Consider the following 16932-nt stretch of genomic DNA (forward strand, 5'->3'; position numbering starts at 1 on the left):
GATTGTGTTTATTTGGGCTTTTTCTCTCTTTTTCTTGGTCAGTCTAGCTAGGGGACCATTTATCTTGTTTATCCTTTCGAAGAATCAGCTTTTTGTTTCATTTATTTTTTTTGTATTTTTTTTGTCTTCTATGTCCTGGATTTGGGCTTTTATTTTGGAGGAACACATGATTTTAAATCATGCTTCGTGGTACTATAAGAAAAGTGAAAACCTTTTAACAACTGCAATACTTTTCTGGCTAGGACTATTTTAATTATCTATTATGCAACTTATTTTCACATGCTTTTGTGACATGTGACATTAGTTTCTGAGTAGCTAAGTTGAGTTTGTATTTTTTAAAAATAATTCAACTATCATTAGAAATTGTTAATCTGTTTCTGAAATAGTCATTCAGAAAATGAACTTTTGAAAAATGTTTTGATGGGTTTTCTTTTTTGTTATTAAAAATGAGTTTATCTGAATTTTTTGTAATATCTCTGCCTAAGATTTATCTTGTTACTCTATTTTTCTTATTTAAAGTATATCCTAATAGCTTCTAATTTTAAAAGTAGTCTGAGATAGGTCAAACAAAAATAGTTGAAATGGTGATATTTACTTCATTTGTTCCCCTAAGTGTTATGAAATAATGTTTCTTATTTATGTAATGTATTTCTTAAACTGTTAAAGTGTCACATTTAAAAATTTCATTGGCGCAGCCTGTAATCCCGCGCCTTTGGGAGGCTGAGGTGAGTGGATTGCCTGAGCCCGCGGGTTCGAGACCCGCCTAGGCAGCGAGACCTCATCTCTACAATAAATCAAAAAATCAGCCGGGCGTGGTAGCGCATGCCTGTAATTCCGGCTACTCGGAAGGCTGAGGCGGAAGGATCGCCAGAGCCCAGCAGGTCGAGGCTGCGGTGGCCGGGAGCGGCCACTGCACTCCAGTCTGGGTGACAGAGTGAGACTCCAACTCAAAAAAAAAAAAAAGTCATTAAAACTTGTTTTCCATGGAAACTAAGAAGTATTTGCACAAAAAAGTAGCCAACGAAGATTCTTGAATGTTAGAATATTGATCTACATATTTAAATATTTTATGTTTAATGTATTACTTATTTCTGTTATTTTCTTTTCTGTAGAATGTTTTAATTCAAGAATCAGAATCTTTCAGAAAGAATCTTGAAGAATCTCTACATGATAAGGTATTATGGAAACAATTTTTGCCCATTTTTCTATTTCACACTGATAAACGTTTTGTAAAGCAAATTTGATAAAAGTAATTTTAGTATGTTGAAAGCAATTTTAACTTTTTAATTATACCGATAGAATAGTGTACATGTATATGTAGAGCCTGATGAATTTTTGTAACCCAAACTCACAAAAAATCTACACTCTGGATGCTCTTCTCATAGTTGTTTAGACACTGTTCTTCCATTAAAACATAATCATTACCTTAACATACAACATTAAAAAATTGTTTTGTCTTGCTTTATGCCTTATATTCATGGAATAAAAATCTATGCACTAATGTGTGTCTAGTTTGTATTTCAGGAGAAATATACTAAATGCTATTATGTATAAGAATTGTGCTGTTATATATTTGCAAACATTATTCTAGCTCTGAAAAGCTAATAATTTGAGGAGAAAGAATACACCTTTGACAAAGTAATGAGAATGCAGGATAGCAGATGCCAAGTACCAAATGAGTGAAGTAAGCAGTAAGCAGAAATAGGAGAGACCACCATATATTGCTGTTATGAAGAAAGCTTCAGGGAAATTGGAGCTGACTAAAGATTTAAGGAAAAATAAAACTCTACTGTTTATGTGGCATAATTGTAGGTATTTGATGGGCTGAGAAGGCAAGTAGTGGGTGTGATATCTTAATTAATGGGCACAAATTTGACTGGAATTAATTATTTTTGTGGAAAGGTATGTGAAATAAGATGCAGCAAAAGACCATATGTTAAATCTTTTTTTTGTTTTTTGAGTTTGAGGCTGGAGTGCAGTGCACAGTGGCACGCTCTTGGCCACTGCAGCCTCAACCTGCTGGGCTCAGGTGATGCTTCTACCTCAAACTTCCAAGTAGCTGGAACTACAGGCATGCACCACCATGCTCAGCTAATTTTTTTGATTGATTTATTGTAAAGATGAGGCCTCTTCAAGTTGCCCAGGCTGGTCTCGAACCCGTGGGCTCAGGCAATTCTCTCACCATGGCTTCCAAAGTGCTGGGATTATAGGCTTGAGCCACCGCACCTAAGCTTATTAAATCTTAAAGCTGTAATGCTACTATGTATCATTCTTCTTCGTTTCTCTGTAAAAGTCTTGTTAGCTATTTTATCTTATTTTATTAAATAAGATGGAATTCTAACTTAAGAAGTAATCCATAATGGTGTATTGATAAAAGAGAGAAGGAAGGGAGAGAGCAAATGAAGGAAAGAAGAAAGGAAGAGAGGGAAAGAAAAAGGAAAGAGAGGAGGGAAAAGGAGGAAGGGAAGGAGGGAGGAAGAGAAGGACAGAGGGAGGGAGGGAGGAAAAGGGAAGGAAGAGAGGAGAAGAAAGGGAGGGAGAGAGGAGAAGACAGGTAGGGAAGGAGAAAAGAAAGCTCTACTAACAGATTCGCATATAGAAGATATTGGGAAAGATTAAGAATAAAGGAAAGAGAAAATCAGTATATATTTAACCCTATCGGATGCTGCATATTATGATGTCAATTAAAAAATAACTATTTGGTCCCACAATCAGGGTGTCTACAATCTCCTGATAGATCTATTAGAACAATATAATACGGCACCTAGAAAAAGGCATTTGATCCTCATGTAGTTCACAAAGGCTACACAGAGAGGATGAGATTTTAGCTCTTAAAGGCATTCATTATCTTAACAGATAGAGAAGGGCAGGGCATTCTAGGTGGTGGCTGAGTCCTATGTAGCAGCACAGAAGAAACAAAGATGGTTGATTTGATGAATCATCAGAAGTTTGCTGTCACTGTTATGTATTTAAAGAACTAGGTTTTGAGCAGATTGTGAATTTTGGACTTGATCTTGTTATGCTGTGGTATATTATCCAAAGCTCTGTGTGCTCTTGGAAAGATTCCCAGAACCCACTCCCCACCACCTACCCAAGCCTATAGCGTCAACAATCTGCTTAAGCAACCTAGAGTACTAATCAGTTCATGTTTTGTGACTTTGTTTATGCCAATACTCAAAGGAAAACAAAAAATTCCAGGACATACCTCTTTTCTAAACTATAACACCATATTGTTGGGCACATTCACTGATCTGATCACATCTTCTGTAATTTTTCAAACTTCCACTAAATTGACTATACTTATAGTCTATTATCAGCAAAATCCTTTTTACTTAACCTCTTCTTTCAATGTTTCTCCTTATCATCTTTTTCTCTCAAATTTGAGCTTCTGAAGCTATTCTTGAATTTCTTTTCTTTGTTCAGTCCCTGGTGACCTCATCTTATCTCATGGACTTAAGCACTATAAATTGAGTATTTCCAAATTTAGATTGCCTACTGGGTTCTCTCCCCTGAGAGATTTTATATATTCTAGTGCCAACTCAGATCTCCATTTGGACACCTAGGTATCACACATTTAGCATGCCAAACCCCTCCCACCTCACTCCTACACACCAACACCACCACCACCAAACCAAGCCACCACCAGCAGTCTTCTCAGTAAATCATAATTGCAATGTCTTTCTTTCAGTTGCTCAGGTTATAAAACTTGGAGTTGTTATTGACCCCTGTGTATACCTCATATCCCACATTTAGTCCAATAGCAAATCCTATTGGTTCTACTATCAAAATATAGCCATTCTTTCCCTAACACCATTCTTGTCGAAGCTATCATTTTCTTGCATATATTTTTGGTAGACCCTTTACAGTTTCATTTCTTTTGACAGTCCATTTCAGAGCCATCGGAATGATGATGTCACTCCTAAAGTCATTTCTTATTTCATTCATCGTAAAAGCCAGAGCATTTAAAATGGTGTGTAATGCCTCCCAGGACTACTCTTCCTGAGTCCTGCAATTGTACTTTAAAAACTTTCTCCTCAGCTGGGCGCCGCCACTTTGGGAGGCGGAGGCAAGAGGATTGCCTGAGCCCAGGGGTTTGAGGCCAGCCTGGGCAACTTGGCAAGACCTTGTCTCTACAGTAAATCAAAAAAATTAGCTGGGCATGGTGGCACTTGCCTGTGGTTCCACTTACTTGGAAGCTGAGACAGAAGGATTGCCTGAGCCCAGCAGGTCGAGGCTGCAGGGACTGTGAGCTTGCCACTGAACTCCAGCCTGGGCGACAGAGTGAGACATTGACTCAAACAAACAAACAAACAAACTCTATTCTCTGTCTTTCTCCCTTGAACTCTTTGCTCTCTACCTCACCAAATATATTTCCACCAAGGAGCTTTGCTCTTGTTGTTCCTTTTATCTTCCATGACTTTTTCTGTCATTACATTTTTTTTTAACTCCCTCTCTTTATTTAGGTCTTTGCTCAAATATCACTTTATTGAAGAGTCCTTCCATGACTCCCTATTTTCTCCTTCCTAACAACATTCTCTACTCCTATACTTTTACTGGTTTATTGTTTGTCTCTCTCTCTCTCTCTTTTGTCTTACAAGTAGCTGGAACCACAGGCATGTGCCTCCACGCTCAGCTATGTTTACTGTTTTGTCTTTTCTACTAGTTTTAAGCACAGCATTTATTTGATTATACATGTGCTTTACAATGACATATCTAGCAGAGGAATATGCAGGTAAGAGACCAAAGCTGGTAAAGTCATTACAAAAAGATAAAAGGATTTAGAGTAGGAAAAAAGTGCAAAAGAGAGAAACATCTCAAAAGCCACATCGACAAAAAATCTCATGAGAAAAGTAGAATCAGGTAAATATCAATCACTAACCAATGGGAAGAGAAAAAAGGACTAGAAAATCTGGAAGGACTCATTTAGATGTTTGTAACAGTATAAAAGTTATAATTATCAAAACAAAATGGAATGCTTATGTAAGCATTTAATTAAAAGCTGTAAGACAGCACCTATCTTTAGAAATTCACAAGCAAAAATTTATAATGCCAATCTGAGAAAATGGTTGGAAGTATAAATAGTTGTACCAATATCAAGCTAATAATTAGGTTGTTAGCTTTCCTTTTTAAGGTGTTGATTTTTTGCCTGTTCTTTTAATCCAATCTTCTTTTTCCTTCACCCACATGTCCTTTAACCATCATAAAATATGAAAATTTTTTATGTACTGCACAAATTAGAACTTATATTTATATTTAAAACTGGACAGGATTTTCACTCTGCATTTTGAAGTGATGTCTATATAGCTGAGTTGATGCATAAGTTCGTAGCATTTTTCGCTTGCCCATGGAATAAAAATGTCTCATGCTGATTGGTCACAGTTGATCACATTTGTCAGTTTACGAGTTGACTGACATGGCTTATTGTGGATTCGAGCATTTAAGGAATCTTCATCAAAGGCTGGAGATTTCCTGGAAAATGCACAATCACTCAGGTCAATGTGACTCTCTTTGAAAGACAAAATTATTTTCTCGCTGTGCTTTCCCCGATGGCATCCTCCCTGCACATGGCACAATTGTTTTGAGCTGCCTCTGTTGCCTTTATTCCTCCATTAAGCTCAAATAGAAGAATATTGTTGGAAGTGTCCATTTTTTTCTACTTGACATTCCATCTTCTTTAGCCCACAAATAGAAATAGCTTTCTTCAAATCTGCAAACTGCAAAGCATATTCCAGGCACAACATTGTCACTCCAAATGACAAATGATAAACAATAAACTCCCAACACTGCAGTGTTGCCATGCCAAAACCAAACACTACGAACCTATGCATCAACCCAATACTATTCTCATAAATTTGCGAAGATGGGCAACCCCTTCGGGTCCCCTCCCACTGTGGGAACTTTTCTGTACTCTCAGTAAATTCTGCTTTTAAAAAAATTGCAAAGACATAGGAATGGTTAATGCTAGGGAATGTAGATAAATTATAATGATTTATACTGTTCACATTTTTATTTCAAGAAGACAATGTAGGCATGTTTTACTATTATGTCTAATAATCTTTACTGAACATTTATCCTTGTTTTTATTTTATTATTTTTACCTTTACCATTTTATTTATTTATTTAACTTTTACATTTTTTATTTTAAAGATGTGGGGTACAATTTAGGATTAGTTATACAAATGTTCATTATGCAGATACCCTTATTGATAAGGTGTGCCCTCCCTCTCCTGGCAGTTTCCCTCTACTGCCAATCCCACCCTCCCTCCCCTGGCAGTTTTCCACTACTGCCAATCCCTTTCTTATAGTATTATGATAATTGTTCAAGGTGTTTTTATTTTTGAAAGCCATTTAAGCTTGGTTTATCATAATTGAGCATTGGATTATTGGTATATGCTTATCATCTGAGTAAAACTTTGTTGATTTTTAGGAAAGATTAGCAGAAGAAATAGAAAAGCTGAGATCTGAACTTGATCAATTGAAAATGAGAACTGGCTCTTTAATTGAACCCACAATATCAAGGTAATATTAAATTAAAAGTGTATCTATAGTTCACTAAAAAAATATGAATTTCTTTATAATTTGGTATCTTCTCAACTCTAATAAACTAGTACTTCCTATTGCTCAGTAGTCATTACTCTATGTGGCACTTGGCACTTTATTGATTAACATTTCTTTTTTTTTTTTTTTTTTTTGAGTTGGAGTCTCACTCTGTCACCCAGACTAGAGTACAGTGGCCGCTCCCGGCCACCGCAGCCTCGACCTGCTGGGCTCTGGCGATCCTTCCGCCTCAGCCTTCCGAGTAGCTGGAATTACAGGCATGCACTACCACACCGCCGGGCTGATTTTTTGATTTATTGTAGAGATGAGGTCTCACTGCCCAGGTGGGTCTCGAACCTGCAGGCTCAGGCAATCCACTCACCTCAGCCTCCCAAAGGCGTGGGATTACAGCCCGAGCCACCAAGCCCAGCTAACATTTCTACATTCAAAAATAACTCTTGAATTTAAAAATTCTTTCTTCAGATATTCCATATTTAAATTAAACCTATTGTATTTTGTATTGTATATACAGAAACATTAAAAGATTCTTAAATGAAGAGATTGCCTGTCATTCCAAGAAAAGGCATCAGCCCTTTGCTCTGTATGTGTTCAATACAGAAACATGCAGAAATATGTTCAATGTTTAATGTGATCAAACAGATACTATTGCTTATAGTCACTCTGATCACTTAGCACCTACTCATTTGGTTAAAGTAATTGCAAATAAAGATGGAAAGAAAAATTACACATGTTAAAAAATTCAAATAAATATTGCCATACTCCTCTACTTTGACTTGTCACCTCATCTTAAAAGAAGAAAGCAATGGGATGACCGTTTAATTGATAGGTAGATTAATTAAATGATCTATATGTTAATAATTCACATATAATTTTTCTTTTGTACCTAAGTCCTCTTATTTAAAGTCCTAGAAAACTCACTCGTTTAATAATGTATTTACTAGATAATGTAGAATAGTAGCAACTGGTTGAAACTTTTGCCCATCATAGGCTTTTAGGAAAAGTTCATCTTTCTAGGTCTCATGTTCATCTTAAGAATGTTAACTCCACAAGAGCAGGAATTTGTGTGTGTTTTGATAACTACTAGAGTTTCAGCACCTATGAAACTACCTGGGATATAGCATGCTCTTAATAAATATTTTTGAATGAATGAATATCTGGCCAGCATTTTCCAGATGCTCTGCTAAAAATCCAAATTTTAAAAAAATCACAAATATCCTACACTCTTTTTAATATAAATATAAATATAAATATTGAATATTGCTTTTACTATATCTATATTCAGTTTGTTATGAGAGTCCCAATTTTGCATGCATAAAACACCCAAAGAACTTTTTTAAATATGTAAGTCATTAATTGAGAAAAATCATACTTCTAATTTTTAAAAAATTCTGATATGTATATCTGAATGGAAATTGTTATTTCAGTGATATGTGTTCACGTGGTGATGATGATGATAATGATGGAGATTATGATTATACTGTATAAGAAGAACTGATAAAGTTTCAGAGGAGTAAATTCATAGAATAAGCATTATTTAATTAACAAGTTAAATATATGCTAATAGGACCAAGTGGTCTTTTTCTTGTCTTGTTGGCCTTAGGTCTTAGAATACAGAATTGTAAACGTGTTGTCTAAAAGTCCATCACTGCAGTGAGTCATCATGGGCAGCCTTACAATGTGCCATTTATTTACAATGAAAGGTCATTGGACTCATACTGAACAATTATCCTTTGACACAGCAGATTGTAGTAAAAAAACACTAGACCAGGAATAAGACAACTCATATTTCTAGTTCTAAAACAGATCACTACTGACTGATCTTGGAAAACCCCCTTTTTTTTTTTTAATTTTGTTTTTGTTTTGTTTTGTTTTGAGTCGGAGTCTCACTCAGTCACCCAGACTGGAGCGCAGTGGCCGCTGCCGGCCACCGCAGCCTCTACCTCCTGGGCTCCGGCGATCCTTCCGCCTCAGCCTTCCGAATAGCCGGAATTACAGGCATGCGCTACCACACCCAGCTGATGGAAAACCCTTTTTAAAAGCAAATTCTAATTATTTATTTTTTACATGAATATATATAAATAACATTTTTCTAATTATCTCTCAGGTTTGCTTTGCAGATAAAATGAGACAAGTAAGCAAAGGGAATTACTTGTCACAAGTAAATCATGTCACAAGTATAAAGTATTATAGAAATTATTAAGAAAGGTAAACAGATGGAATTTATGTGTGTTATTGAATAACTGATCATTTATTTAGCAGCAATTATTTATTGAACATCTATGCTTCTGAGGGCACATCATTTTTAAAAACTAATCTGTGATTTGTTTTCTATTTTTATAAATGATCTGGAATTGAGAGATAAAACAAGAAGAACACAATAATCCTGGGATGAAGAGCTATAATGTTAGAAACTCTACTGTGATGCCTAAAGAGACATTAATGTAATCTGTCACAGGGAAAGGGTAGACTGTTCTGAGATACATTGTTTGAAACTGTATTATAATAAATTTCATTCATTCATTATCTTAACAGATATTTATGAAGTGCTTACTGTGTGCCAGGCACACCTTCCTGGGCATAAAATGTTGACTAAAATCTGATATTTGTCTTGATGAAACTCAGTTCCTCTGCCCAATAGATAAAGACTAAGTATGACCTAGTTGTTAATTTTTATATACCCATAATAAAGCCAGTTTATTTAAGGCTCAAGTTTCTTGTTATGAAAACAATCAATAGCTATTATCTCTTTGGGGGAATGATTCCTTAGTTCATTTGTTCTAATTCCCATTTGGCAAAATAAGATCTTTCTTAAGTTAGGTCAGTGTCCTCAACTGTTGCAAGCACCCAGAACTCACCTCACCTTTTTAATCTTGTTAAATATTTGGAAATAGTTGTTTTTGCTCACAAGGACAACAAAGAAGAGAGTATGGTTGATCAGCAGGAACCCCAAGTTCAACGGAAAACACTGTTTTAAGTATCTCTCCTACTGGTGATGGTCCTGTTATCTCATTTTATAGGATAGCATGAAGTCGCCATTATGATTATCATTATTATTGTAGCAATGAAATGAATTTGCTGAAAATCCATATATAAATAATATTCCTAGAGAAACCTTTCTACACTTTGATTATAGTGGACATTATTGCCATGTTTATTGAAAACCAGCATAATAGAATTTTCCAGTCAGAATTGTCCAACTGTTTCATCTCGAAGCAAGTTTCAGAATAAAATGTGCTTATCAAAAAATTTTTCTTTATCCTTTCAGAACAACACTTTATCAAAAGATAAAATGTCATTCTGGTGATAGATTCCATTTTATTTTTAAAAATTAGACTATTAATCTTGGGTTGATCTGACTAAACCTTTTGTTAATTCTGCAAATTGAAAAGTAGAATATGAAAAGTAAAGAATGTGTAAATGATTTTATTCAAAAATTTTAAAATTGGGAATGTTCTGGATCCTTAAATGTTTCCACATTTTTAAAGTTAGCTTTTTTCCCCCCTAGAACTCATCTGGACACCTCAGCTGAGTTGCGGTATTCAGTGGGATCCCTAGTGGACAGCCAGTCTGATTATAGAACAACTAAAGTAATAAGAAGACCAAGGAGAGGCCGCATGGGTGTTCGAAGAGATGAGCCAAAGGTTTATCTTTCAATGCTTTTTATTTAAATAGACCATCCTATTTTGAATAGAATTTTGACATTGAGAGAACTAAAAATGCTAACATTGTTCTTTGAAGAATAGAGCATGACATTTTAAAAAATTAACTAATATCAAGTGCCTACTGTGTGCTAGGAAAACATTTTTCATATACAAAGGGAGATCCAGAAAAAAATAAAATTATTTTTTAGCGGGCAGGTCCCTTGTAATACAGACTTCTCTCCTGCCAGGTAAGTGTTCTAAGAACCCATTGGCATCATTGTACCAGATAGTATTGTGAGAGGCTGCATTTGGCTTCAGTTAATGTTTTTTTGTTGTTGTTGTTTTGAGATTGTTTCAACACATTTGCCCATTTCATGATGGTTGATTTATGAGTGCACCTGCCCACACTGCTCTGAGCGTTCAGCGTTTCTGACCAAAAACAGCATGTTCCCATGCCTCAACCTCCCTATTCACCTGATCTCTTCTCAAATGACTATTTTTTTTCCCCTGGATGAAAAAGTCCTCAAAGGAAAATGTTTTGCTGATGTGGGAGAGGTGAAACATAAAATGGCAGAAGCGCTAAAAGGCCTCAAAATTGATAAGTTCAAAAACTGTTTTGAGTAGTAGAAAAAGCATCTTAATAGGCATATTACAACAAACCAAGAGTACTTTGAAGGTGACTGAAGTCTAAACATGTAAGAATAAATACATAATTTTGGATAAATTTGTTTTTTGAGTTTCCACCTTGTCTTATCCATATATTATTTTAAGGTAGGTACAATTTTTATACTATTTACAGACATAAAAACACTGAGGCCCAGATTGTGTTCAATCTTATGCAGTTAGCAAAGTGATGGAATCAAAACATGGCCATTATTTGAGTAGTTTAAAATACTATGCTTTAACCATTATGCTATATAGCCAAACACATGAACTTTTGTTTGCTTGGGCACTTAATCAATGGCATTCATATTGTTGATTCAAATTAATTAAATGTTTCAATTAAAATTACTTGGGAAGCTGAGGTAGGAGGATCATTTGTAGAGACAAGCCTAAGCAACATAGCAAGGCCCCATTTCTACAAACAACAACAATGACAATATTAGCTAGGCTCTTTGGCATATGCCTGTAGTCCCAGTTACTCAGGAGGCTGAGGAAAAAGAATCACTGGAGCCCAGGAGTTTGAAGCAGCAGTGAGCTTTGACCACACCACTGCATTCCAGCCTGGGAGACAGAGCATGATCTTGTTCCTAAAACAAACAAAGAAACAAATTACGATTTTAAAAATATTTAATGAAATGTACACAGATTATTCAATGTGGTCATGGAGAATTGTTAATGATAAATTGCAGTACTAGCCTTCCATTCAGTCAATAACTTAAAATATATTTGCTATGCTTGCTGTGTAAGTAATATAGTTGTATTTTATAGAGAAATAATATAGCTCCTTTATGATCAAAGTAGAATTTGTTCTCTTCCAACCACTTTTATGTATCCAAAATACTATATAACCCATTTGTCCTTATTTGCACCAGGTGCTTGTGGCTCTTTTGGGGTTTTAACTGGCAACAATATGTTGTGCATAAATTAATCCATCATAAAAGGCAGTCAATATCTGTTGATGCATGAATAAATGAATGAACAAATGAAAGCTAAATTAAGTTTATCTCAGTTCTTTTCTCATTATTGTGTGATAAATAAATCAGTGCTACTTGGAATCAAAACAAAAGTTAATCAGACATGAATGTTTTTCAAGGTAACTATTCTAAGTGAAAGAAGTCAAACAAAAAGATTACATTTATATAAAAATTGAAATAGGCAAGTTCATTGAAAGAATCAGAGAGACAAGTTTTTGGAAATGGGGTGGAGTCAGCAAGGGCTAGGTTAAAAGATCTACAAAGAGAAAGGACGCAAGGAAACTTTGAGGGATGATGGATGTGTTTATTGTCTTGGGTATGCTAATAGATTCATGTTGGAATTATGTGTTATCACATACCAAATTGCACAATTTAATGTGTGTAAGTTTATTTTATTGCAATTATACTTCAATGATACTGTTAAAATAATCTAACCTCAAAATTTTAAAAAATGCTCACTATTATGAAAGCTCCTTCTATCTCTCCTGTATACAGTATTAAATTTAACTTTTCATTAAATGGACATTTATTCTAAAAAACAAAAAAATGGTAATATAAATGCTAATTTCAGTTATAAATTCTTAAGTCAATGCTCAGGGAAATATCGTGCAGTCCTCTATATAAATCATTTTACATGATCCCAAAAGTGTTAACCACATTTTTCAAAGCAGAAAACTCTAGAGCCTATCTCTTATGCCCAACCCCCTCAGACATTGAGGTTACAGTTTCAAAAACACTGATCTATTGGTTATTTAATGCTCTCCTTCAAATGGAGGATATTTTTGTATCAATTCAGAAAATATAGCCATTTATATGAACATGCCCTGAACTTAAAAAATTAATCAGATATTTAACTGACTAAAACAGTGAAGATAAAATTACAGGCATACCTCATTTTATTGTGCTTTGCTTTATTGTGCTCCACAGATACTGTGGGATTTTTTGTAAATGGAAAGTTTGTGACCATCCTGTATCGAGCAAGTCTGTAGGCGCCATTTTTCAGAAGTATGTGTTCACTTTGTGTCTCTGTGCATTTTCTGGTAATTCTCATAATATTCAAAGATTTTTCAATATTGTTGTACCATTTATGGTGATCTGTGATCAGTGTTCATTGATGTTACTACCTTAGTTGTTTTAGGGCAGCATGAATCATGCCCATAGAAGACAGTGAAATTAATCTATAAATGTTGTGCATGTTCTTCCTGCTTCACCAACTGCTGTTTCCCATCTCTCTTCCACTCCTGGAACCTCCCTATTCCCTGAAACTCAGCAATATTGAAATTAAGCCAGTTAATAATCCAACAATGTTCTTTAAGTGTTCAAGTGAAAGTTGCATCTCTTACTTTAATCAAAACCTAGAAGTGATTAAGCTTAGTGAGGAAGGCATGTTGAATGCTAAGACAGGCCAAAAGCTAAGACTCTGGCATTAAAAGGTTAAATTATGAACACAAGGGAAAAATTCTTAAGGGGAATTAAAAGTGCTACTGCAGTGAGCACGCAAATGGTAAGAAAGCAAAACTGCCTTATTGCTCAGATAGAGAAAAGTTTAGAGGTCTGGAAAGAAAATCACACCAGCACAATATTCTCTTAAGTCAAAGCCTAATCCAGAGCAAACTCCTGACTCTCTTCAATTCTATGAAGGCTGAGAGGTGAGGAAGAAAAATTTGAAGCTGGCAGAAGTTGGTTTTTCATGAAGTTTAAGGAAAGAGGCCATATCTATAACAACAAAATACAAGGTGAAGCAGCAAGCACTGATGGAGAAGCTGCAGCAAGTTATCTAAGCTAGCTAAGATAATTGATGAAAGTGGCTACACTAAACAATAGATTCTATGCAAATGAAACAATATTATATTGTAAGAAGATGGCATCTAGGATTTTCATAGCTAGAGAGGAAAAGTCAATGCCTGACTTCAAAGCTTCAAAAGATAGACTGACTCTCTTGTTAGGAGCTAATATAGCTGGTGACCTTAAGTTGAAACCAATGCTCATTTACCATTCTAAAAATCCTAGAGCTCTTAAGAGTTATGTTAAATCTACTCTGCCTGTGCTTCATACACAGAACAACAACGTGGATGGCAGCACATTTGTTTGTAGCATGGTTTACTGAATTTTTTAAGCCCACTCTTCATACTTACCATTCAGAAAAAGAAAGTCCTTTCAAAATATTATGGCTCATTGAAAATGAACCTTGTAACTCAAAAACTCTGATGGAAATATACAAGGAAGCTAATGTTGTTTTCATCCTTGCTAATACAACATCAATTCTGCAGTGCTTGGATGAAGAAATAGTTTTGACTTTCAGTATTATTATTTAAGAAATGTATTTTGTAAGGCTGGCATAGATAGTGATTCTTCTGATGGATCTGGGAAAGTCAATTGAAAACCTCTGTAAAGTTTTCGATATCATTAAGTACATTCATGATTCATGGAAGTAGGGCAAAATAAACATTAACAGGAGTTTAAAAGAAGTTTATTCCAGCCTTCATAGATAACTTTAAGGAGTTCAACACTTCAGTGGAGGAGGTAACTGCAGTTGTGATGGAAATAGCAAGAGACCTGCAATTAGAAATGGAGCTTGAAGACATGACTGAATTACTGCAATCTCATGATAAGACTTGTTGAGGAATCTCTTCTTGTGAATGAGCAAATAAGCTGTTTTTTTAAGATGGACTCTACTCCTGGGGAAGATGCTATGAATACTTGAAATGACAACCAAGGGTTTTGAAATATTACATATTTTTAGTTGATAAAGCAGTGGCAGATTTTGAGAAGATTGACTCAAATTTTGAAAAAAGTTATACTGGGGATAAAATGTTATCAAACTATATTGCATGCTACAGAGAAATATTTCATGAAAAGAAGAATCAATCAATGTGGAAAGCTTCATGCCTTATTTTTAAAAATTGTCACAGCCACCTAACCTTCAGCAATTACCACTTATCAGTCAGTAGCCATTAACATTAAGGCAAGACTCTTCACCAGAAAAAAAGATTACAACTCACTGAAAACTTAGTGGATCATTAGCATTTTTGACAATGAAGTATTTTTGATGGAGGTATGTTCAGTTTTTTAGACTTGGTGCTTTTGCACACTAGACTAAAGTATAGTATAAACATAACTTTTATATGCACTAAAAACCATTAAATTTGTGTGACTCATTTTATTGCATTTTTTATCATGGTGGTCTGGAACCAACTCCACAATATACCTGAGGTATGCCTGTAAGTCACTTTATAACATTTTTAATAATATTTTGTTAGAGTCTATGTAAATGAATGCTAAAAATATATTCTTGTATAATTTCTTGTGCGATAATACTTGTGGTTTGAGGCTATGGTGAGAAAAATACAGGTAAAACTAATCAGTGTAAGAAATGTGAATGTTTGAGTATAAACAAATAGAGATTGTTATACTTGAAAATAAGAAAAAATGTTGCAAATGTAGATGCTTTAAGGTAATTGTTACCTTGGAATGTAATTGAACTATAAATCATATGGAAGTTTGTCATCTTTATTCCAATTAAAATCTTGATGTATATGCTGATAATTAATACCTAAAATTTCTTGAAATGCCAAAGAACTGTTTTATTAAACCAATAAATCAAAATGTTAACAATTTGTTCTGTTTTCACAAGGCTAACTAAAAAATCATCCATGTTGTTGTTGTTTTCGTTGTTGTCTTTGAGATTAGTGCTTTGAGAAGGAGCAACATGATAAATAATGTTCATTGTTCATTTTACCATTCAGGTAAAATCTCTTGGAGATCATGAGTGGAATAGAACTCAACAAATTGGAGTACTAAGCAGCCACCCTTTTGAAAGTGACACTGAAATGTCTGATATTGATGATGATGACAGAGAAACAATTTTTAGTTCAATGGATCTTCTCTCTCCAAGTGGTCATTCTGATGCCCAGACTCTGGCCATGATGCTTCAGGAACAATTGGATGCCATCAACAAAGAAATCAGGTGACTTCAATTGGTACTGATGATTTCAAGGAATTAGAAGACCTTGATACTGTATAAAAATGTAATTCTCATAGCATTACATTTGCTAAAGCATTAGCATTATCTGGGGCATGTTAGACCTGCAGAATCTCAGACCTCACCCTAAACCCAGTGAGTCAGAATGTACACTTTCACAAGATTCCCAGGATATCTATATATTTCCTGTATAAAATTAGGGCAGCTATTGTAAGGAACATACATGAAACATATGTAGATGAATGACATTATGAGTGATACGAAAGGATGAATTAAAGATAAAATTGTCTTCAATAAATCTTAAAGCACTTTTAAAATTAAAATTTACTACTTAAAGGGAAAGTACTTGTGGTAATAGTTTCATTTTTTAGATACATTTCATAAAACACTAAAGATACAAAATAGTATGCAAATTAATGTACATTCACCTCTCTTAAAAGTATTTAAACATTGAAATAAAATTAATTTAATGTTCTATTTGTCAATTTTAAGCCATTATATCAGCGATAATGTATTTCTTAAAAGTTTATTACTGCTAAGTGCCTTTAAAAATATGTCGTTTGTTTTTTTTTTTTTTCCTATTCAACATCTAAGGAGTATGCCTTAGTCTGCTTGAGCTGTCATAGCAAAATACTATAGACGGGGTAGCTTAAACACAAAATTTATTTTCTCATAGTTTTAGAGGCTGAAAAGTTCAAGATCAAGTTTCCAGTATGGCTCAGTTTCTGGTAAAATTTCCCTTACCGGCTCCAGTAAAAGGGGCCTCTGTCCTTCTCTATAGAGGACCTGGAAGAACATTAATTTTATGGGCTTACACCCCACCTTATGACCTCATTTAACCTCAGTTACCTCCTAAAGGTCTTATCTCCAAATACAGTCACATTGCAGGTTAAAGCTTCAACCTACAAACTGGACACAATTTAATCCAAAGCTGAGCATATGCTGAAAGCAGTATTGGATGCTCTGCTTTGCCAGAAGTGCTTAGATTTTTAAAAAGTTAATGTATTTAAATAATGGTATAAACTCAAAATACTTCTACTATCTTAATAATAAAAATTAAATTTCTATAGCAATATATTTCATGAAAAATGCCGTTTGTTAATCTCAATCCTTG

General features: G+C 34.6%; 1 protein-coding gene across 5 annotated transcripts in view; it reads left to right on the forward strand.

Moving 5' to 3' along the window:
* Positions 1–1116: 1116 nt before the first annotated feature.
* Positions 1117–16932, forward strand: part of PPFIA2 (PTPRF interacting protein alpha 2) — a 104987-nt gene continuing 89171 nt past the window's right edge. For all 5 annotated transcript variants that reach the window (XM_021716273.1, XM_008065546.1, XM_008065547.1 and 2 more), the window contains exons 1-4: positions 1117–1175; positions 6428–6519; positions 10064–10199; positions 15583–15803. In XM_021716273.1, coding sequence (XP_021571948.1) covers positions 6482–6519; positions 10064–10199; positions 15583–15803 — 395 coding nt within the window. In that variant the 5' untranslated portion in view covers positions 1117–1175; positions 6428–6481. The remainder of the gene's footprint in view (positions 1176–6427; positions 6520–10063; positions 10200–15582; positions 15804–16932) is intronic.

This window comes from Carlito syrichta, unplaced genomic scaffold, assembly GCF_000164805.1.
Source record: "Carlito syrichta isolate Samal-C Ts95f unplaced genomic scaffold, Tarsius_syrichta-2.0.1 Scaffold308653, whole genome shotgun sequence".
NCBI lineage: Eukaryota > Metazoa > Chordata > Mammalia > Primates > Tarsiidae > Carlito > Carlito syrichta.